The sequence below is a fragment of the Bos mutus genome, chromosome 29 (genome assembly GCF_027580195.1).
Source record: "Bos mutus isolate GX-2022 chromosome 29, NWIPB_WYAK_1.1, whole genome shotgun sequence".
NCBI classification, from domain to species: Eukaryota; Metazoa; Chordata; class Mammalia; order Artiodactyla; family Bovidae; genus Bos; species Bos mutus.
The window spans coordinates 27192405-27211832 of NC_091645.1; the positions used below are offsets into that span (position 1 = coordinate 27192405).

At 40.9% G+C, this 19428-nt stretch overlaps 1 protein-coding gene across 1 annotated transcript; it reads right to left on the reverse strand.

Annotated features, from left to right (window-relative positions):
- Nucleotides 1–16034: 16034 nt before the first annotated feature.
- On the reverse strand, nucleotides 16035–16970 carry LOC102285110 (olfactory receptor 8B12). Its single transcript, XM_005906548.2, has one exon. The coding sequence runs from the start codon at nucleotides 16968–16970 to the stop codon at nucleotides 16035–16037; it is 936 nt and encodes a 311-aa protein (XP_005906610.1).
- Nucleotides 16971–19428: the final 2458 nt, after the last annotated feature.

Sequence of the window (19428 nt, forward strand, 5' to 3'; positions counted from 1 at the left end):
GTCCGGTGCTGGGTATTGTGTGTTTGGCCGTCCCCATAAATACGGGTGGGCATCCCTCATCAGTGGGGTGAATAGGAGGTGATTGAAATAGTGCAGCCCTTTTGAAAACTCTTTGAAGACAGCCTGGCCACAGCACAGATATTATTGATGTGATGTCTTAGAAAAAGAAGTTTTTCTGTTACCCTCTTGGTGTTTGACTGCTTTTACTCCTCCAGTTACACCTTCAGATCCTTCCCAGAATGAGGCTTAGGTAACAAGTAACACTTTCACCCCAATTTATGCCCCCTGTTTCAGCTTTTAATAACCTCTCCCCAGATTCACAGAGGACACAGCTGAATTGGGCTAAAAAGTTTAAAACCCAGGGAAAAACTAAAAATAAATCCAAACACCAAACTAATTAAATCAAAAGTTTTGAGATGGGCCTCGCCGGCAGCAGTATTTTTTACAGTTCTTCAGGTGGTCCTGAAGGGCAGCCAAGGTTGAGGAACACGGTTACAGGCAGCTAAGACTCCAGGGCCTGGGCCTCATTTCCTCTCACCTTGATGATTTCAGAATAAAGAAGACCCAGCTTGGTTTGAGAGAGAGGAGAAGTTCCTGAAATCAGTTGTCTCATTTCTGCTCAATAATTTCTAGGCTGTCCCTTCCAGAAGTTCTTTCAGCAACAATTTAAAAACAAATGTATCCCAAACATGGAAAAAATATAAATAGATGATCAATTAATTCTTTGACATCAAGACAGAGCATTTTCCAAAATATCTTCTTGACCCTCATTGACACTCTTGGAGAATATCAGTGTATGTTATTAACAATTCACAAATGATAAAGGAACTGGAATTTTTTATAATTTTATAAGGTAAAAGTTTTGCATAAATTGATATCATTATAATTTGTGAAGTTCAGTGAAGGAGTTAACCCTAAAGGGAATATGGTTTTATTGTCCTGTACGACATTAACCTATCAAATATGTAACATGGCAATCTTATTTCGGCATCTTTTTCCTAGTATCTACATTATGTGTTTGATTTTATGTGGCCCTATATAAAATTGTGTGTGCGTGTTCAAGCTCTTCTTAGAGCTAACTTCTTTGTCTTCCTGCCAGTTGCCTCATTAATAAGTAAAATATAATTTTGACATGGGCTAATAATAACAAGTAAATATTTAATTCAAGCTTTTTCAAGTTAATAGCAATAATATGAATAGTTAACACTTCTTAGATGCTTAATATAAGCCAAACATTGCACTCAGTGTCTATATAGTTTATCTCATTTAATTCTTAATGATATTAATTTCACAAATGAAGGAATTGAAATTTATACAAGTTGGTAATTTTCTAGAATCCTCAGAAGTGACAGACCCAGGAAGCTAATTTAAATTGTCTAAATTTAGTAATCAAATTCTTAGTCAAAGGAAGTCTATTTTCTCTGTACAATCTCTTTGTACATTAATCTAATAGCTTTGCATTAACATACACTTCAGATTTCAATATCTCCCAAAAATAACTTTCTCAGATCCCTTCCTTCCATTATCTGCCCCCAACTCCCTCTCTATTGAGGGAATATTTCATATGACCAAGGAAGGTAGTCCTGACTAAATAATCCATATTTTTATGCTCCTAAGGATGTATTTCTAATCCTTCTGTCTCTACCATCATCCACCCCTATAAGTTCAAAAACCATATTTAAAGCAGGAGCTAAAGTTGTACCCCACTATATAGTTTAAACCCACTTAATACCAGTCCCACTTAATCAGTCCTCGCAATTCTGGGAGAATGTACTATTTTTCTGTTTTACAAAAAAGAAAACTGGGACATATAAAACCTTTATAAACCCAATGGGGGTCTTCTGCCTTCAAATTTCAAGATTTATGATCTTTCTAATATTCTACCCTTCCATTCATCCCCTAACTTTTTCAGAAGACCTTTGGGTCTAAAAGGAAACTCTAACAGTGAGATTAAAATGTTTTGGAGAAGACCAGGGTCAGGGACACAAAATGTGTACCAAATGCAGGCAGTGTTAGGGGACGCATAAGGGCCCAGGGCCAACACACTGGGACAAAGTGTACTCTGGGGGGGAGCAATCCTAGATGCATTTGGACCTCCAGTCCCATCCCAAACAACACAATGGAGGCCTTCAAGGCATTTAGAGAAAAAAAAAATGAAACCAACTACCACGGCAATTAAATGGGTGGCCTGGCCCAACAGCGCTCCCTCTCCCCCACACACCTCATTAATGAGAGGGCAGCATAAAACCACAGCGCTCCACCTACTCAGAGAGAGCAGCCTGGCACCAGGCCCTGGTGAAGTCCCAATCTTTGCAGCTTCCACCAGCAAGGACCCGGTCAAGGTCAAGCTTCCCTATAATTATCACTATCCTGAACCACAGCCTGCTGTGTTATTTAGAGAATCATCTCTTGCTCCTACCATAAATACTCCCAACACTAGAACAGCAGAGACTCTGCTCAGAGCACTCTGCTCAGAGCAAGCTGCTTAAAGGCATCGTGTCCTCCCTGCCCATTCTGGGATTCCATCTGGATAGCTGTACGTACCCACATTCAGTACCACCATGTCACACACACAACTTCAGAACACTTTGCAGCCCCATGGATTGCAGCATGCCAGGCTTCCCTGTCCATCACCAACTCCCGGAGCCTGCTCAAACTCATGTCCATCAAGTCGGTGATGCCATCCAATCATCTTATGTTCTGTCATCCCCTTCTCCTCCTGCCTTCAATCTTTCCCAGCATCAGGGTCTTTTCCAATGAGTCAGTTCTTTGCATCAGGTGGCCAAATTATTGGCACTTCAGCTTCAGCATCAGTCTTTCCAATATGCAGGATTGATTTCCTTTACAATTGACTGCTTTGATCTCCTTGCAGTCCAAGGGACTCTCAAGAGTCTTCTCAAACACTGCAGTTAAAAAGCATCAATTATTCGGTGCTCAGTTTTCTTTACAGTCCAGTTCTCACATCCATACATAACTACTGGAAAAACCATAGCTTTGACTAGGTGGATCTTTGTTGACAAATTAATGTCTCTGCTTTTTAATATGCTATCTAGGTTGGTCATAGCATTTCTTCCAAAGAGCAAGCGTCTTTTAATTTCATGGCTGCAGTCACCATCTGCAGTGATTTTGGACCCCAAGAAAATAAAACCTGTCACTGTTTTCATTGTATCCCCATTATTTGCCATGAAGCAATGGGACCAGATGCCATTATCTTCATTTTTTGAATGTTGAGTTTTAAACCAACTTTTTCACTCTCCTCTGTCACTTTCATCAAGAGGCTCCTCAGTTCCTCTTTACTTTCTGCCATAAGGGAACTTCACTCCAGGGAATCAGGTAGGGTCTTTTACTGGAAAATCCCAAACTTACAGGTCTTTCCTCATAGGCTAGTTCGTTTTACCAGAGTGGAGACTCCACTCTCCTAATTTAAAACTGCAGAGAGAGTGGCCTTCTAAACGATGCTGCCAACATTCAGAGAGTTCAGTGACTATTAAGTCCAAGACTTTCACATAATCCCCATTTATCAGTTCAGTCCCCAGCCTATAACTGTGCCTGGTGTCCAGGGTCCAGACAGGAAAATTGCAAAACTATACCTGTGAGACAAGAGGAGAACGAAAAAAGAAAAACCATGTATTATATCAATACTTATTCTGGCGTATTAGCTATAAGTTAGTCAGCTCAGTCTTTCAGTCATGTCCAACCCTTTGTGATCCCATGAACTGTAGCACACCAGACTTCCCTGTCCATCAACAACACCAGGAGCTTGCTCACACTCAAGTCCATTGAGTCAGTGATGCCATCCAACCATCTCATCCTCTATCATCCCCTTCTCCTTCTTCCTTCAATCTTTCCCAGCATCAGGGTTTTTTCAAATGAGTAAGTTCTTTGCATCAGGTGGCCAAAGTATTGGAGTATCAGCTTCACCATCAGTCCTTCCAATGGATATTCAGGACTGATTTCCTTTAGGGTGGACTGCTTGGATCTCCTTGCCATCCAACGGACTCTCAAGAGTCTTCAACACCACAATTCAAAAGCATCAGTTCTTCGGCATTCAGCTTTCTTTATAGTCCAACTCTCACATCCATACATGACTACTGGAAAAACCATAGCTTTGACTGGATGGACCTTTGTTGGCAAAGTAATGTCTCTGCTTTTTAATATACTGTCTAGGTTGGTCATAGCTTTTCTTACAAGGGGCAAGCATCTTTTAATTTCATGGCTGCAGTCACCATCTTCAGTGATTTTGGAGCCCCCAAAAATAAAGTCTGTCACTGTTTCCATTGTTTCCACATCTATTTGTCATGAAGTAATAAGACCGAATGTCATGATCCCAGTTTTCTGAATGTTGAGTTTCGAGCCACCTTTTTCACTCTCCTCTTTCGCTTTCATCAAGAGGCCTTTTAGTTCTTCTTTGCTTTCTGCCATAAGGGTGGTGTCATCTACATACCTGAGGTTATTGATATTTCTGCCAGCAATTTTGATTACAGCTTGCGCTTCATCCAGCCCAGCATATCACATGATGTACTCTGTATAGAAGTTAAATAAGCAGGGTAACAATATACAGCCTTGATGTACTCCTTTCCCAATTTGCAACCATTTGCTTTTCCATGTCCAGTTCTAGCTGTTGCTTCTTGACCCGCATACAGATTTCTCAGGAGACAGGTCGAGTGGTCTGGTATTTCCATCTCTTTAAGAATTTTCCACAGTTTATTGTGATCCACACAAAGTCTTTGGCATAGTCAATAATGCAGAAGTAGTTGTTTTTCTGGAACTCTCTTGCTTTTTCTGTGATCCAATGGATGTTGGCAATTTGATCTCTGATTCCTCTGCCTTTTATAATTCAGCTTGAACATTTCATGGTTTACATGTTGTTGAAGCCTGGCTTGGAAAATTTTGAGCATTACTTTGCTAGTGTGTGAGATGAGTGCAATTTGAGGTAGTTTGAACATTCTTTGCCATTGCCTTGCTTTAGGATTAGAATGAAAACTGACTTTTTTCTGTTCTGTGGCCACTGCTGACTTTTCCAAATTTGCTGGCATATTGAGTGCAGCATTTTCACAGCATCATCTTTTAGGATTTGAAATAGTTCAACTGGAATTCCATCACCTCCACTAGCTTTGTTCATAGTGATGCTTCTTAAGGCCCACTTGACTTCACATTCCAGGATGCCGTGCTTTAGGTGATTGATCACACCATCATGGTTATCTGGGTCATGAGATCTTTTTTGTATAGTTCTTCTCTGTATTCTTGCCTCCTCTTCTTAATATCTTCTGCTTCTGTTAGGTCCATGCCATTTCTGTCCTTTGTTGTGCCCATCTTTGCTTGAAATGTTCCCTGGTATCTCTAATTTTCTTGAAGAGATCTCTAGTCTTTCCCATTCTATTGTTTTCCTATATTTCTTTGCATTGATCACTGAGAACGGCTTTCTTATCTCTCCTTCCTATTCTTTGGAACTCTGCATTCAGATAGCATATCTTTTCTTTTCTCCTTTGCCTTTAGCTTCTCTTCTGTTCTCAGCTATTCGTAAGGCCTCCTCAGGTAGCCATAGCTAAGGAATGTCTCCTTAGCTATAAGCAGAGTCGACTGAAAAATTATGCACAACCTACAAGTTTATTTTTTAGGCTCCAAAATCACTGAAGATGGTAACTGCATCCATGAAATTAAAAGATGCTTGCTCCTTGGAAGAAAAATTATGACCAACCTAGACAGCATATTAAAAACCAGAGACATTACTTGGCCAACAAAGGTCCATCTAGTCAAAACTTCAGGTTTTCCTGTAGTCATGTGTGGATGTGAGAGTTGGACCATAAAGAAAGTTGAGCGCTGAAGAATTGATGCTTTTGAACTGTGATGTTGGAGAAGACTTGAGAGTCCCTTGGACAGCAAGGAAATCCAACCAGTCCATCCTGAAGAAAACAGTCCTGAATATTCATTGGAAGGACTGATGCTGAAGCTGATACTCCAATACTTTGGCCACCTGATGCAAAGAACTTACTCATTTGAAAAAACCCTGATGCTGGGAAAGATTGAAGGCAGGAGGAGAAGGGGATGACAGAAGATGAGATAGTTGGATGGCATCACCTACTCAAAGGACATGAGTTTGAGTAAGCTCCAGGAGTTGGTGACAGACAGGGAAGCCTGGTGTGCTGCAGTGCATGAGGTGACAAAGAGTCGAACACAACTGAGCAACTAAACTGAACTGAACTGAACCTACAAGTTGAGAGTTGTGTTTTATTCAGTGGACATACTGAGGACCTCAAACCTGAAAGGCAGCATCTCAAGTACCCCTGAGAGAACTGCTCCTTGGAGGTGATGGGGTATTTAGGATATATAAGAATTTCACAACAAGGGACAGGCAATAGTACGAAAACTGTTAATAAAAGAAAACTAGATGGTTTCCTTGGTGGCTCAGATGGTAAAGAGTCTGTCCACAATGCTGGAGACCTGGGTTCGATCCCTGGGTTAGGGAGATCCCCTGGAGGAAGGTCTGACAATTCACTCCAGTATTCTTGCCTGGAGAATCCCTGTGGACAGAGGAGCCTGGAAGGCGACAGTCCATGGGGTTGCCAAGAGTCAAAACGACTGAGTGATTAATGATGTTAAGCAGATGTCTGCAAGTTGAGGAATTTAGTTCTTTTCTATGTGTGGGAAGATGGTAGCGTCTGGGCTCACTGAAATATTCCTATAATGTGCAACTCAGCCATCTGGGGCCAGTATCCTGTGTTTTCACATAGTCAGTTCCTTCAGGGTTCACCATAGGGAGTGGCTGCCATCTCATGGCTGCAAGATGGCAGATATTCTTTCCTTTCTGAGTTCTCTCAGGGCTCACCAGGTCACCTGTGGTGGTGACTGCAATTGCTGATAACTGTGTCATCCTTTGTTTACTGATACAGCAGACAATACTCTACTTCTCAGTAGCAAGTTACTTAAAGGCTCTAAATTCCAGCTACCTTATCTAGCAAATGGGGTAATAGAACCTACCTCTCACTGTTGCTCCACTCAAGAAGTAGGTCCCTTATGTATCCTTGTGTGTGTGTGCTACATGTGCTAAGTCACTTCAGTCATGTCCGACTCTTTGCAACCCTATGGACTGTTGCCCGCCAGGATCCTCTGTCCATGGGATTCTCCAGCCAAGAATACTGGATTGGGCTGCCAAGCCCTCCTTCAGGGGAATCTTCCCAACCCAGGGATCAAATCCATGTCTCTTATGTCTACTGCATTGGCCGGAGGATTCTTTACCACTAGCACCACCTGTTTATCCTTAATGCAGTGTATAGTTTTTCAAGAACAAATTTCACTGAATTCTATGTAGAATATGAAACCTCATGTTTCCTTTAGAAAGGAAGAAAACTGGTAGGGACTGGGGGGAGGTTACCAGCACTATGCAAAATATTTTCCATACATTATGTACACTAACATTAGTAGCAGACTTGTGAAACTAGAATTACCTCTATTTTACAGGTAACTAAACTGGGTTCAATGAAGGGAAATAATAGACTCAAATACACTTGGTTGGTAAAAGAGCAGAGCTGCAAACCCATGCCTGCCATGCTTCAGGTTATGCTGTCACCAGGGCACTGTGCTACAGTAGACCAAATGTTTGCATTATAGCTCTGATTAGAAATTCATAGTTACAAAGTAGGTGGGCTCCAGGTAAGAATCAGTTCTTTCATCCTCAGGAAAATTGACACCATACACCAATATCATTCAAGGCAAAATAAGTATATAGGATACATGGCTGTTAGCACAAGGACCACAAAGGATGAGATGGTTGGATGGCATCACTGATTCAGTGGACATAAGTTTGAGCAAACTCCAGGAGAAAGTGAAGAACAGGGAAGCCTGGCGTGCTGCAGTCCATGGGGTCACAGAGTGGGACACGATTTAGCAACTGAACAACAACAAAGCACAAGTTCATATCTAAAAATATCTTTAAAAAAGGGTAAAAACACAGTGAGTGAGGTTGGAATTTGGAGCAGGGAAAGGTTTATTGCAAGGCCATGCATGACTTCACCTTCTAATACATGGGGTGCACGTTCAATCTCTGGTCAGGAAGCCAAGATCTCACATGACACGCAGCCAAAACAATATTCTAATGAATTCAATAAAGACTTTAAAAATAGTCCACATAAAAAAAGAAGAAGAAGTTTCTCGGAGGGTAGAAAAGCTAAGAAGATATGAACCAAATGAGGTAGGTGAGGGTTGGAGCTTGCATCTGCCCTGGGGAGGCTGGCCTTCCCTGCAGGGGAGAAGGGGAGAAGCACATCACATGCTCAGCTTGGTGTCCCAGGCCCAGAAGTCAGGGCCATAACCCCCTCTTGAGGAAGAATGAGGAAGGAAATTCCTCCCATCCTTCATCCTACTGGGGCATGGAAAAAGACAGGTGTCCAGTCAGACGAGAAAAGATCAGCCCATTCACAGGAATTATTTGCATGAAGCCATAGTTGCTTTCATGAGTAAGCATATACAATAAATCATGTACCACATATGTGCATGATCCCTTGCTAAATATGGTGCTTCCACAGTTCCATAAATACAAATCAAATATCTTTAATACAAAACATTTTTAAGTCAAATGAATATCTTTAAAAAAAGGTAAAAACACAGATTCTCATGCATTATTTCCCCCTCATATCTTATGTTTTCCTGTATTAATACTTTTCCATGATCTGGGAGCTCAGGATATTCAGACGTAATGTTCTTATAAAGAAACAACATATTCATAATCAATTATCATAACTGTGCAAGAGCAATTCAGAGATACCTTAGTTCTGTCTGGGAGCTGTTATTCAAGGAGCCTACTCCCACAGCATAAATAACTTCAGGAAGAGAAAGGGTAGACCCTGCTCTGAAGAGATTCTCCAGCATTTCCTACTTAGAATGACATTCCAACTCAGAGTGTGTACAAGACCCTCTGCTATTCTTTGTGTGGATAAGTAGGGGAAAGCGATATGCAACTGTCTTACAGTCTGATGAAGTAGGTAAGTATACCAGCAATGGACAGGTGAGGGCTTAGGAAACCTTTAATCATTCAGTTTGCCAGCTACGTGCTTAAGGACCAGGTTGTTGTTGTTTAGTTGCTGAGTTGTTTCTGACTCTTTGCGACACCATGGACAGTAGCCCACTAGGCTCCTCTGTCCATGGGATTTCTCAGGCAAGAATACTGGAATGGGTTGCCATTTCCTTCTCCAGGGAATCTTCCTGACCCAGGGATCAAACCTGCATCTCCCGCACTACAGGTAGATTCTTTACCATGAGCCACCTGGGAAGCCCTGCTGAAGGCCCATGCTGCTGCTGCTGCTGCTAAGTCGCTTCAGTCATGTCTGACTCTGTGCGACCCCATAGACGGCAGCCCACCAGGCTCCCCCGTCCCTGGGATTCTCCAGGCAAGAACACTGGAGTGGGTTGCCATTTCCTTCTCCAATGCATGAAAGTGAAAAGTGAAAGTCAAGTCGCTCAGTTGTGTCCGACTCCCAGCGACCCATGGACTGCAGCCTACCAGGCTCCTCCGCCCATGGGGTTTTCCAGGCAAGAGTACTGGAGTGGGGTGCCATTGCCTTCTCCGCTGAAAGCCCATAAGCCAGAGCAAAGTCATACAGTTTACAAGGCTGTAGGTAGGACATAGGAAAACCAACACCTGGAGCTGGTCATTTGCTGCTAGGGTGTTTCCCTGAAGCCTGAATGTGATAATAGCCAATAGGCAGATGAAGTAGAGATGCTGAAATTGCTTTGGCAAAGTATTATGGAAGATATCAGGTGGCTCACAGAGACGAGAATGTTAGAGTAGTTTTGTTATGTGTTCGGAGAAGACAATGGCACCCCACTCCAGTACTCTTGCCTGGCAAATCCTATGGACAGAGGAGCCTGGTAAGCTGCAGTCCATGGATTGCTGGGAGTCGGACACGACTGAGCGACTTGACTTTCACTTTTCACTTTCATGCATTGGAGAAGGAAATGGCAACCCACTCCAGTGTTCTTGCCTGGAGAATCCCAGGGACGGGGGAGCCTGGTGGGCTGCCGTCTATGGGGCCACACAGAGTCAGACACGACTGAAGCGACTTAGCAGCTTAGCAGCAGAACCTAGCATCTGACTTTGCTCCATAGGAGGACTCATAGAACATTCCCTTCAGTAAGGCAAGAAGAAATTCATTGGTGTAAAAGGACTTGGTGATTTCTGTCCTCCACAGGTCAGACTTTTTAAACAGGAGATCCTGCTATGGAACTAGTCTCCCCAGTATCAGTGGGGTTATGAGATTTCTCAGTGTCAGTAGCACAAGACTATCAAAGGCCTGCTCAGAAGAAACAGAAGTTTCTGAGAATGTACGTTCATTTGAAGGCAACTCTGAATGAATGATTGATTAGTGTGAAAGCATAAATACTGCAGCTCCCTAGTGTTACTGAACACAATTCCAAGATGTAAAATAAATCAGAAGATCATGGTGGTGAGCACTGGCAAAAACTTTAAGTAGAATCTGTGATTCTTACAAAACACCATCCCAAACGAGGCTAATTTCAGACTGTGCGTTGTACCTTATACATTATACTTAGACTTGAGTCACCTGAGCTGGGAAAAGACCCTTCTCATCCAAAGTTAAAGGAGACTGAAGGACAGTCTATAACCCAGAGAAACCAGCAGGGAAGAGGGCAATGGCTGTGGGGAAAGTGCACTGTTCACCTCTGTTTTGAAATGCTGTCTCTGCAAGTGTGTCTAAAAGCATAGGTCTAGAAATCAGATGTGGCCTTTTTAAAATAATCTTCTCAATCTCCTGGAATCCTTTTCTCTCTCTGCTATCTAGTTATTAAACATCTACTGTATGCCAGTTACTCTCCTCAGCAACATCGGCATAACCAGACAGACACCACAGGCACTGCCCTCAGTGAACTTATATTCTGTGTGAGAATCAACCACGCATAAATAGGCAGCTGCATTATGTGCAGTAAATGTTCTAACAGGTTAAGTGAAGGGTGCTGTGGGTACACATAGAGGTACCTACCTGGTCTTCATAGGAAAAGGAAGAAATGAGTATGTATGTGGCCAATCTCTGAAGAATCATTCTAAGTCACAAAGCCTCTCATCAACTTCTCAAAACCCTATATTTCCATGCTCCAAGTTTAAAGATGTTGAAACTGTGGCAAAATTAATGAGACCAAGTCTTAGTGGGCTTATGAATCCAGGGAGAAAAACAGGAATAAAAGATAGATGTACAATGGCTTTTCACTGTCAACTCTCTGAGGGAAGTGAGTGAAGAGAATAAGCTATGTTTAAATAATCAGGATGGGGGAACACATGTACACCCGTGGTGGATTCATGTTGATGTATGGCAAAACCAATACAATATTGTAAAGTAAAAAATAGTAATAATAATAATAAATGAATAAATAATCAGGATGATTACTTTTTTAATTAAACAATTATTTATTTGTTTTTGGTTCCACTGCAGGCTTTCTCTAGTTGTGGCCAGTGGGGGCCTCTCTCTACCTACAGTGCTTGGGATTCTTACTGTGGAGGCTCCTCTTGTTGCAGAACGTGGATTATGGGGTTCTCAGGCTTCATTTGTGTGGGTCATTGTGTAGATCACAGGCTCATGTACATGAACTTAGCTGCCCCACGGCATGTGGAATCTTCCTGGACCAGGGCCTGAACCCATGTCCCCTGTGTTAGCAGGCAGATTCTTAACCACTGGAACACCGGGGAAGTCCAAGATGACTGCCTTTTATGAGTTATATATAGCCTTACTAGTACAGTTGTCTGGCAGAGAGTAAACATTTCATAAAGGTATTAATCTTCTGTTGGGAGTTCAAACTGGAATGAATCCATGGGTAAAGAAATATCAAATTCAAAACATCATGCTGTTTGATGCTACAATCTCCTATGGACAATCTATCCTGAGGAAATGGCCATAAATCTAGCCAAAGGTTTTTACACAATGGTGTTAGTCACAGTATTAGCTATACTAGTAAAACACTGGAGGATTTGAAACAGGACAAAAACGTTATAAAGTATGATACAAAATTTCTACATACAGTCATACGATGAAATAATTTGCAGCAAAACTATAATTTAAAGAATAATAATAAGGAAAATTCAAGTTACATTAACAAGTGGAAACATTTTGTAACATAAAATATAAAGTATAATTCTACTGAAAGAAAATGCTTCAGTAGAATTATGCTTTTCCTTATGGAGATGGGCCGCCGTCTATGGGGTCGCACAGAGTCGGACACGACAAAAGCGACTTAGCAGCATGGAGATCCTATATGTATTTTATTAGATTTATTCTTAGACACTTTTTTGTTTTGATGCTTATGTAAATGATATTATGCTTTTAATTTTAATGGTTTGAATTTGAAATGGTTCATTACTGACATATATGAAATCAATTTACATTTGTATCTAACCTTGTATCTTGCAACCTTGATATAATTGCTATCTAGCTCCAAGAGATTTTACATCAGTACATTGGGATTTTCTACATAGACGATTTTGTCAGCTGTAAACAGAGAGTTTTATTTCTTCCTTACCAATCTATGTACGTTTTTTCCCTCTCTTATTGCACTAGCTAGGACTTCCAGCATGATGTTGAATAGAACTGGTGAGAAGAGACAACTTTGCTTTGTTCCAATCTTAAGTGTTTTCTCTGCATCTGATTTTCTGGGAGAATATAGAAAATCAGTATTATTTCTTTCTTAAACATTTGATAGAATTCACTAGTAAAACCCTTTGGGCCTGATAATTATTTTTGTTTCTTAGCAAGATTCTCTCCATCTGGTCCCATAAAAGCATCGTCACATGATCATCAAATATATCCATATAAAGCCAATATAATTTAAAGAGGAAATATGACCTTTTCCATAAATGATCCAGAAGCAATTTAATGTCTTGAAAAGATACATATATTCTTAACGTATGTGTGTGTGTCAGTCACTCAGTCGTGTCTGACTCTGTGACCCCTGTGGACTGTAGCTCGCCAGGCTTCTCTGTCCAAGGGATTCTCCAGGCAAGAGTACTGGAGTGGGTTGTCATTTCCTTCTCCATCTTAATGTATAATATCATGAAAAAATAAACTTACTCCCTCACATCATACATGATAAATAATATATAAATATTAAAGGGAAAACAATAAAGCTTTCAAAGGAAAACAGAATATATTTGTAATTTTATAATAAACAATGATTAAGCAGGGTACTGCACTAATAGTACGAGAAATGGAACTTTATTAAAATTAAAAGTTCTGTTACCATAAACATCAGTAAGAATAGCCATTGAATGGCTAAATCACAGGCTGAGCAAAAACAACAGTAATCTATATGTCTGAACAAGAACCCATATCTAGAATATGCTTTCTTGAAGTTCAAATTAGTAAGGAAATGACGAACAAACTATTTTTATGTGGGCAAAAGACTTGAACAGGCACTTAACAAAGATGATATCTAAATTCTAAAGAATGTATTAAGAAGTGCTCAACACAATTACCTATTGGAGAAATGACAAAAGAAGGCTCAAGTAAAGTGGTTAAGATGAAAAGAATGAAAATAGCAAATGCTCAGAAGAAAGAGGAACATCCTTACCTGGAAACCACTGGGGGTGCAAATCAGTTTAAATAATTTGGAAGACAGTTTATTAGTACTTAAGAAGCATAAAGTATGCCCATCCTGTGACCCAGTAACCTGAACTAAGCTATAGAACCAAGATAAATTAGAGTAAATTTCAAAGAAACTACGTGCTCAAGGATGTTCATAGCAGTTGTATTAATAATATGCAGAGACTGAAAATATGCTAAATGTCCATTAAGAGTATAACTGAAAAAGAAATTGCTCTATATCAGTACAATGGAATACTAAACAGCAGTAACCAAGAACAAAAAATACCTACACGTACATTATAGATGAATTTCACACTATACTTTGTATTGTGAGAAAACCAGAATTTTTTTTAAAAAAGTAAATGCAGTATTGACATTTATATGATGTTCAAGAACAAGTAAATGTAATGATAAAGGTAAGAATAGTAGATATTTCCAGAAAGAGAATGGATAGTAATATTCACTAGGAAGGGGCAGGCCAGAATATTCTTAAGTGATAAAAATCTCTATTCTATCTTGGTATAGGTAGGCTGGATGGCATCACTGACTCCATGGACGTGAGTCTGAGTGAACTCTGGGAGTTGGTGATGGACAGGGAGGCCTGGCGTGCTGCGATTCATGGGGTCGCAAAGAGTCGGACACGACTGAGTGACTGAGCTGAACTGAACTGAACTGATAGGTAGTGGTTACATAGCCTTATATATGTGAAAAAATTGAGCATGTAAAATTTGTGCACTTTGCAGTATATAACTTACACTTTAAAAGGAGGTGGGTTATTTTCTTACTTAACAATATTGTACTAATTCTCCATCACCCCCACTGCACCATCAATGCATAAATATCCTGAATTCAGCTGTCAAAGGGCAAAACTAAAGGTGCGTTTATCCAAATTTTCACTTTTTTCTAATGGAAGAGAATTTTTATAAGAAAAGTTAAAATGCCAGAATATCTTGCAAACAGGTCACATACCTAGTAATGTGCTCAGAACAAAGCAAATATTCTTCTGCGTCTTTATTTAAAGCTGGAACTCCATTTGCCCAATGCTATGAATATATTAATATGACCTGTCTTAAGACCACCATCTGTTTCCCTTTTGCCCTACTATTAATAGATCATAGCTATATGCAATGCCTCAAAATACAATGGCCTCTACCTTCTTAATAACTGGTTGTTTAGTTTGTTGCATGAGTGCACGCGTGCTCAGTCGTGTCTGACTCTTTGTGACCCCATCTACTGCAGCCAACCAGGCTCTTCTGCCTATCAGATTTTCCAGGCAAGAATACTGGAGTGGGTTGCCATTTCCTCCTCCAGGCTTGTTCGTTGTTACTGCTCTAATGACTCACTTCCACCCAAAGCTATTACTCATTTGCATCACTCAGACCCTTGAAGTGAGGCTCCAAGTTCTGTCATATTAGTCGGGAAATAATGAGTGAAGCTTATAGCCAACATTTTTAACTCTCTTAAATCTGTATATCCTTCCATTAGAAGGTCTAATAAGTTGATATGTTATAGAACTCTGTATACCACCTCAGCAGGCACTATGCTTGATTCTATATGGAACTTTATTTCCTATCCCAAAATATTAAAACATTTTTTTATTATTTTGTCAAGACAAAATCGCCACATTTTTCACTTCCAACATTCTTACAAAAATGATTTTCCAAATATTAACCATTGAAAAGTTGCATGACATCACTGTAAATAAAATTGCTACTGCTACTAAGTTGCTTCAGTTGTGTCCGACTCTGTGCGACCCCATAGACGGCAGCCCACCAGGCTCCCCCATCCCTGGGATTCTCAAGGCAAGAACACTGGAGTGGGTTGCCATTTCCTTCTCCAACACATGAAAGTGAAAAGTGAAAGGGAAGTCGCTCAGTCGTGTCCAACTCCTAGCGACCGCATGGACTGCAGCCCACCAGGGCCCTCCGTCCATGGGATTTTCCAGGCAAGAGTACTGGAGTGGGCATTGTCTTCTCCAGTAAATAGAATTAGGTTTCTTTAAATGCAAAAATAAAAATCTTTGAAACACAAATCTGCCAGAGAAAAGATGGATCAACAAAGCACGACTAAAGGAAAGCAGAGCAAAGTACATTCAAACTGAAGGGCCTAGATTCCAATCCCAGCTCTAGCACTACGTACATGAATGTCCATGGGCCACCTCAAAATATTTACATGAGTCTCAGGTGCGTAATGTGTCATTTGAGGGGCTGGATTAAATCATTCTTTAGACCTGTTAAAGAGTAACCCTCTATGACTGTGGAAACTGTTTTCATAAAACAAAGACTGATTGAAATAGATAGGCTAGAATAAGGAGTAGAGAAATACAATGCTTATAGGAAAGTTAAAATTTTTCTCTAAATATAGAAGAGAAAGCACCAGCTGACATTTGTTTTCTTCACTGAAAAACAATTTTTTTTAACTGATAAGCAAAGCTTTGGAGTTCCTTTGTCATTTTCAAGAGAAGATTTTTATGCTCAAGGTTTTCTTCAGGGCAACTTTAACATCCTTATTCCTCAGGCTATAGATTAATGGGTTGAGCATGGGCACCACAGCAGTATAGAATACAGAGGATACTTTCCCCTGATCAAGGGGTAAAATAGAAGGTGGTTTGAGGTACATAAAAGCTCCTGACCCAAAGAAAAGAGAAACCACAATTATATGGGAGCTGCATGTACTAAAGGCTTTGGATCGGCCCTCAGTGGAGCTGATATGGAGAATGCTAGAAAGAATAAAACCATAAGAGATAAAAATGGTCACAATGGGCACCCCAATGCCAATGGTCACAACAATAAAGACTACCAGCAAATTTACATAAGAGCTGTTACAGGAGAGCTCAAGGAGGGGAATGATGTCACACATATAGTGATTGACAAGGTTGTCACCACAGAAGGTCATAAACATTATGTTTCCCATATGAGCCACAGCTCCAAACACTCCCATCCCATAGACCCCCAACAAAAGGAGTAAACACACCTGAGGAGACATGGTGACCGTGTACACCAGTGGCTTACAGATGGCGACATAGCGGTCGTATGCCATCGCTGACAGGATGTAGGATTCAGAAAAGACAAAGAAACAGAAGAAAAAAAACTGAGTTATACACCCTGCATAGGAAATGATGTTCTTCTCTGAGACAAAACCCATCAGCATTTTAGGGGTGAGGGTAGTGGAGTAACTAAAATCTATGAAGGACAAGTTGAAGAGGAAAAAGTACATGGGAATATGAAGGTGAGAATTCAGTCCAATCAGAGTTATCAAACCCAGGTTCCCCACTACAGTGACCACATAGAAACTTAGAAACAGGAAGAAGAGGGGGATCTTGAGTTGTGCCTGGTCTGTTAAGCCTGTGAGGATGAACTCTATCACAGAGGAGGTGTTATCTGCAGCCATTCTCCTCTAGGAGAATCTGTGAGGGAAAAAGAAAGAGTCACTAAACAAAACAGAGGCAACATATTTTGAAAGTTACTGGAAGTTATGGAGGTGAGATGGAGAAGAAAAGAAAAGGAACACTTACTGAGCTCTAACTGGGAGCTTTCAAACTGTGGTGCTGAAGAAGACTCTTGAGAGTCCCTTGGACAGTAAGGAGATCAAGCCAGTCAATCCTAAAGGAAATCAACCTTGCACAGTCATTGGAAGGACTGATGTTGAAGCTGAAGCTCTAATAGTTTGGCCACCTGGTGCGAAGAGCCGACTCATTGGGAAAAGACCATGATGCTGGTAAAGACTGAAGGCAGGAAGAGAAAGGGATGACAGAAGATGAGGTGGTTGGATGGCATCACTGATTCAATGGAAATGATTTTGAGCAAACTCTGGGAGATAGTGAAGTACAGGGAAGCCTGGCATGCTGCAGTTCATGGGGTCGCAAAGAGTTGGACATGACAATGACTCAAAAACAACAACTGAGATAGGCATGGTTCTACATGCTGTGTGGCATTATCAGTTCAGTTCAGTTGCTCCATCATGTCCAACTCTTTGCAACCCCATAGACTGCAGCATGCCAGGCTTCCTGTCCATCACCAACTCCCGGAGCTTGATCAAACTCATGTCCATCAAGTCAGTGATTCCATTCAACCATCTCATCCTCTGTCATGTGTGGCATTATGGTTATCCCCATATGACAGATGAAGACACTGGGCTTAAGTGATTTGCACAAGTCCCAGTATTCCTAAGCTGTGACAAAAGGTAAACTCAGGTGGTTTGGCTCTGAGTGTGAGCTTGAAACCTCTCTGCGACAGGACAGATCAGGTCAGGCAGGCACTCACCCTCCTTCTGCTTGGAGTCAGTGCTGTGTTCTGCTGGCTCTCATCCACCTCTTTCATGGAGACTCAAATGCCCTGTGAAAAGAAGGTGAAAACTCTGGGCTCAGATGCTTCTGCTTCTCCACTTTAATGATCAAAACCTCTAGTTTATCTTGCTTCTCTTGCTGAGTAGAAGGACATGGTCTCTGACTGTGGCTTTGCCCCAAGCCTCCTGTCCAGCCTCCAAGGATGAAGCAGCATCCTTTCCTTATACCCATGGATAACAGCAGACTGAATACTTTTATCCTGGATCAGATATCTCAGTTGACTTCATTACAAGAGACTCCCTAGGGATCACAGCTCCAGAGACCACCTTCCCAGGGAAGAAGAAATATTTACTTACATCTCTGGCAGTGCTTGACAAGTCTTTTAATGACCTTTTATTCAAGTTACATCCTTTTAAACACAACTAAGAGCAAAGCTAGGTGGCACTGGTGATCAAGAACCCACCTGCCAATGTCGGAAACATAAGAAATGCAGGTTCAATCCCTGGGTCGAGAAGATCCCCTGGAGGAGGAAATAGCAACCCACTCCAGTATTCTTGCCTGGAGAATTCCATGGACAGAGGAGCCTGGCAGGCTACAGTCCATGGGCTTGCACAGAGTCAGAAACAACTGAAGCGACTTAGCATGCAAGAACAAAGCAGTGTGGAAAAATAATTCTTGCTACCTGGTATTGAACACTTACCATGTACCAGACACTATCTGACCCAGAACCCTGCTACAGATACCAAGCATCTAAAGCAATGCACAAAAAATTTTAACTTGTTTATTCCTCACAACAACTTAATTAGACCTATTAACCTCTACTTTAAAAGTGAGGAGCGCACACTGCTAGAAGGTTCCAGAATCTTGAGTCAAAACCAAGCCTGTTCAATTCCAGATTTCTTATTCTTAACCACTGGGCTACACTACCTCCCTCTAAGTGACAACAAAACCTCTGAAGCAGCATTTTCACTTTCTAGGATCTCATAAGATTCTTTACAGATAAAAGCAAGTACTTACATAATTTCAGTGGGGAATGCAAAAAGTGTTAGAGCCAAGAAGGGTAAAATTAGGTGTTTTGGACTTCAGAGAAGGATATTCTTATTTCAGTCACCTCTAAAATATAGGAAGAATTATTTGCCTGTCTCCACACTTAAACCCAAAGACACTTTCTCTGATTTCTCTCCACTACTTAATCATGCAGTTTAAGCTTGATTATTATAAGCAAATATTTGTGAAATAACTAATAGCAACTTTTGTCAAGACCTAAAAGCAGAGAACAGCCTTTGCAGCCAGTCTGTCAGATAAAGGGGAGTTGAAAGACTTTGAACAAAACCAGCATTCATTCAGCAAGTAGTTACTCTGTGTGTGTGTATATATATGTGTGTATGTGTATATATATATGTGTGTGTGTGTGTGTGTGTGCATGTGTGTGTGTATACTGTCTCTGAAGGCCTCTAAGACCTGGCGATTCTTCAGTGAAAAAGCAAAAACAAAAAAGGATTCCTGCCCTCTTGGAGCTTCCATTCCAATTGCAGAAGATAAAAAAGACACAAAAGAAAGAGG

Bases quoted from the DNA above. Each gene is read 5' to 3' on its own strand.
- LOC102285110 (XM_005906548.2), bottom strand. From the start codon at position 16,970: ATGGCTGCAGATAACACCTCCTCTGTGATAGAGTTCATCCTCACAGGC.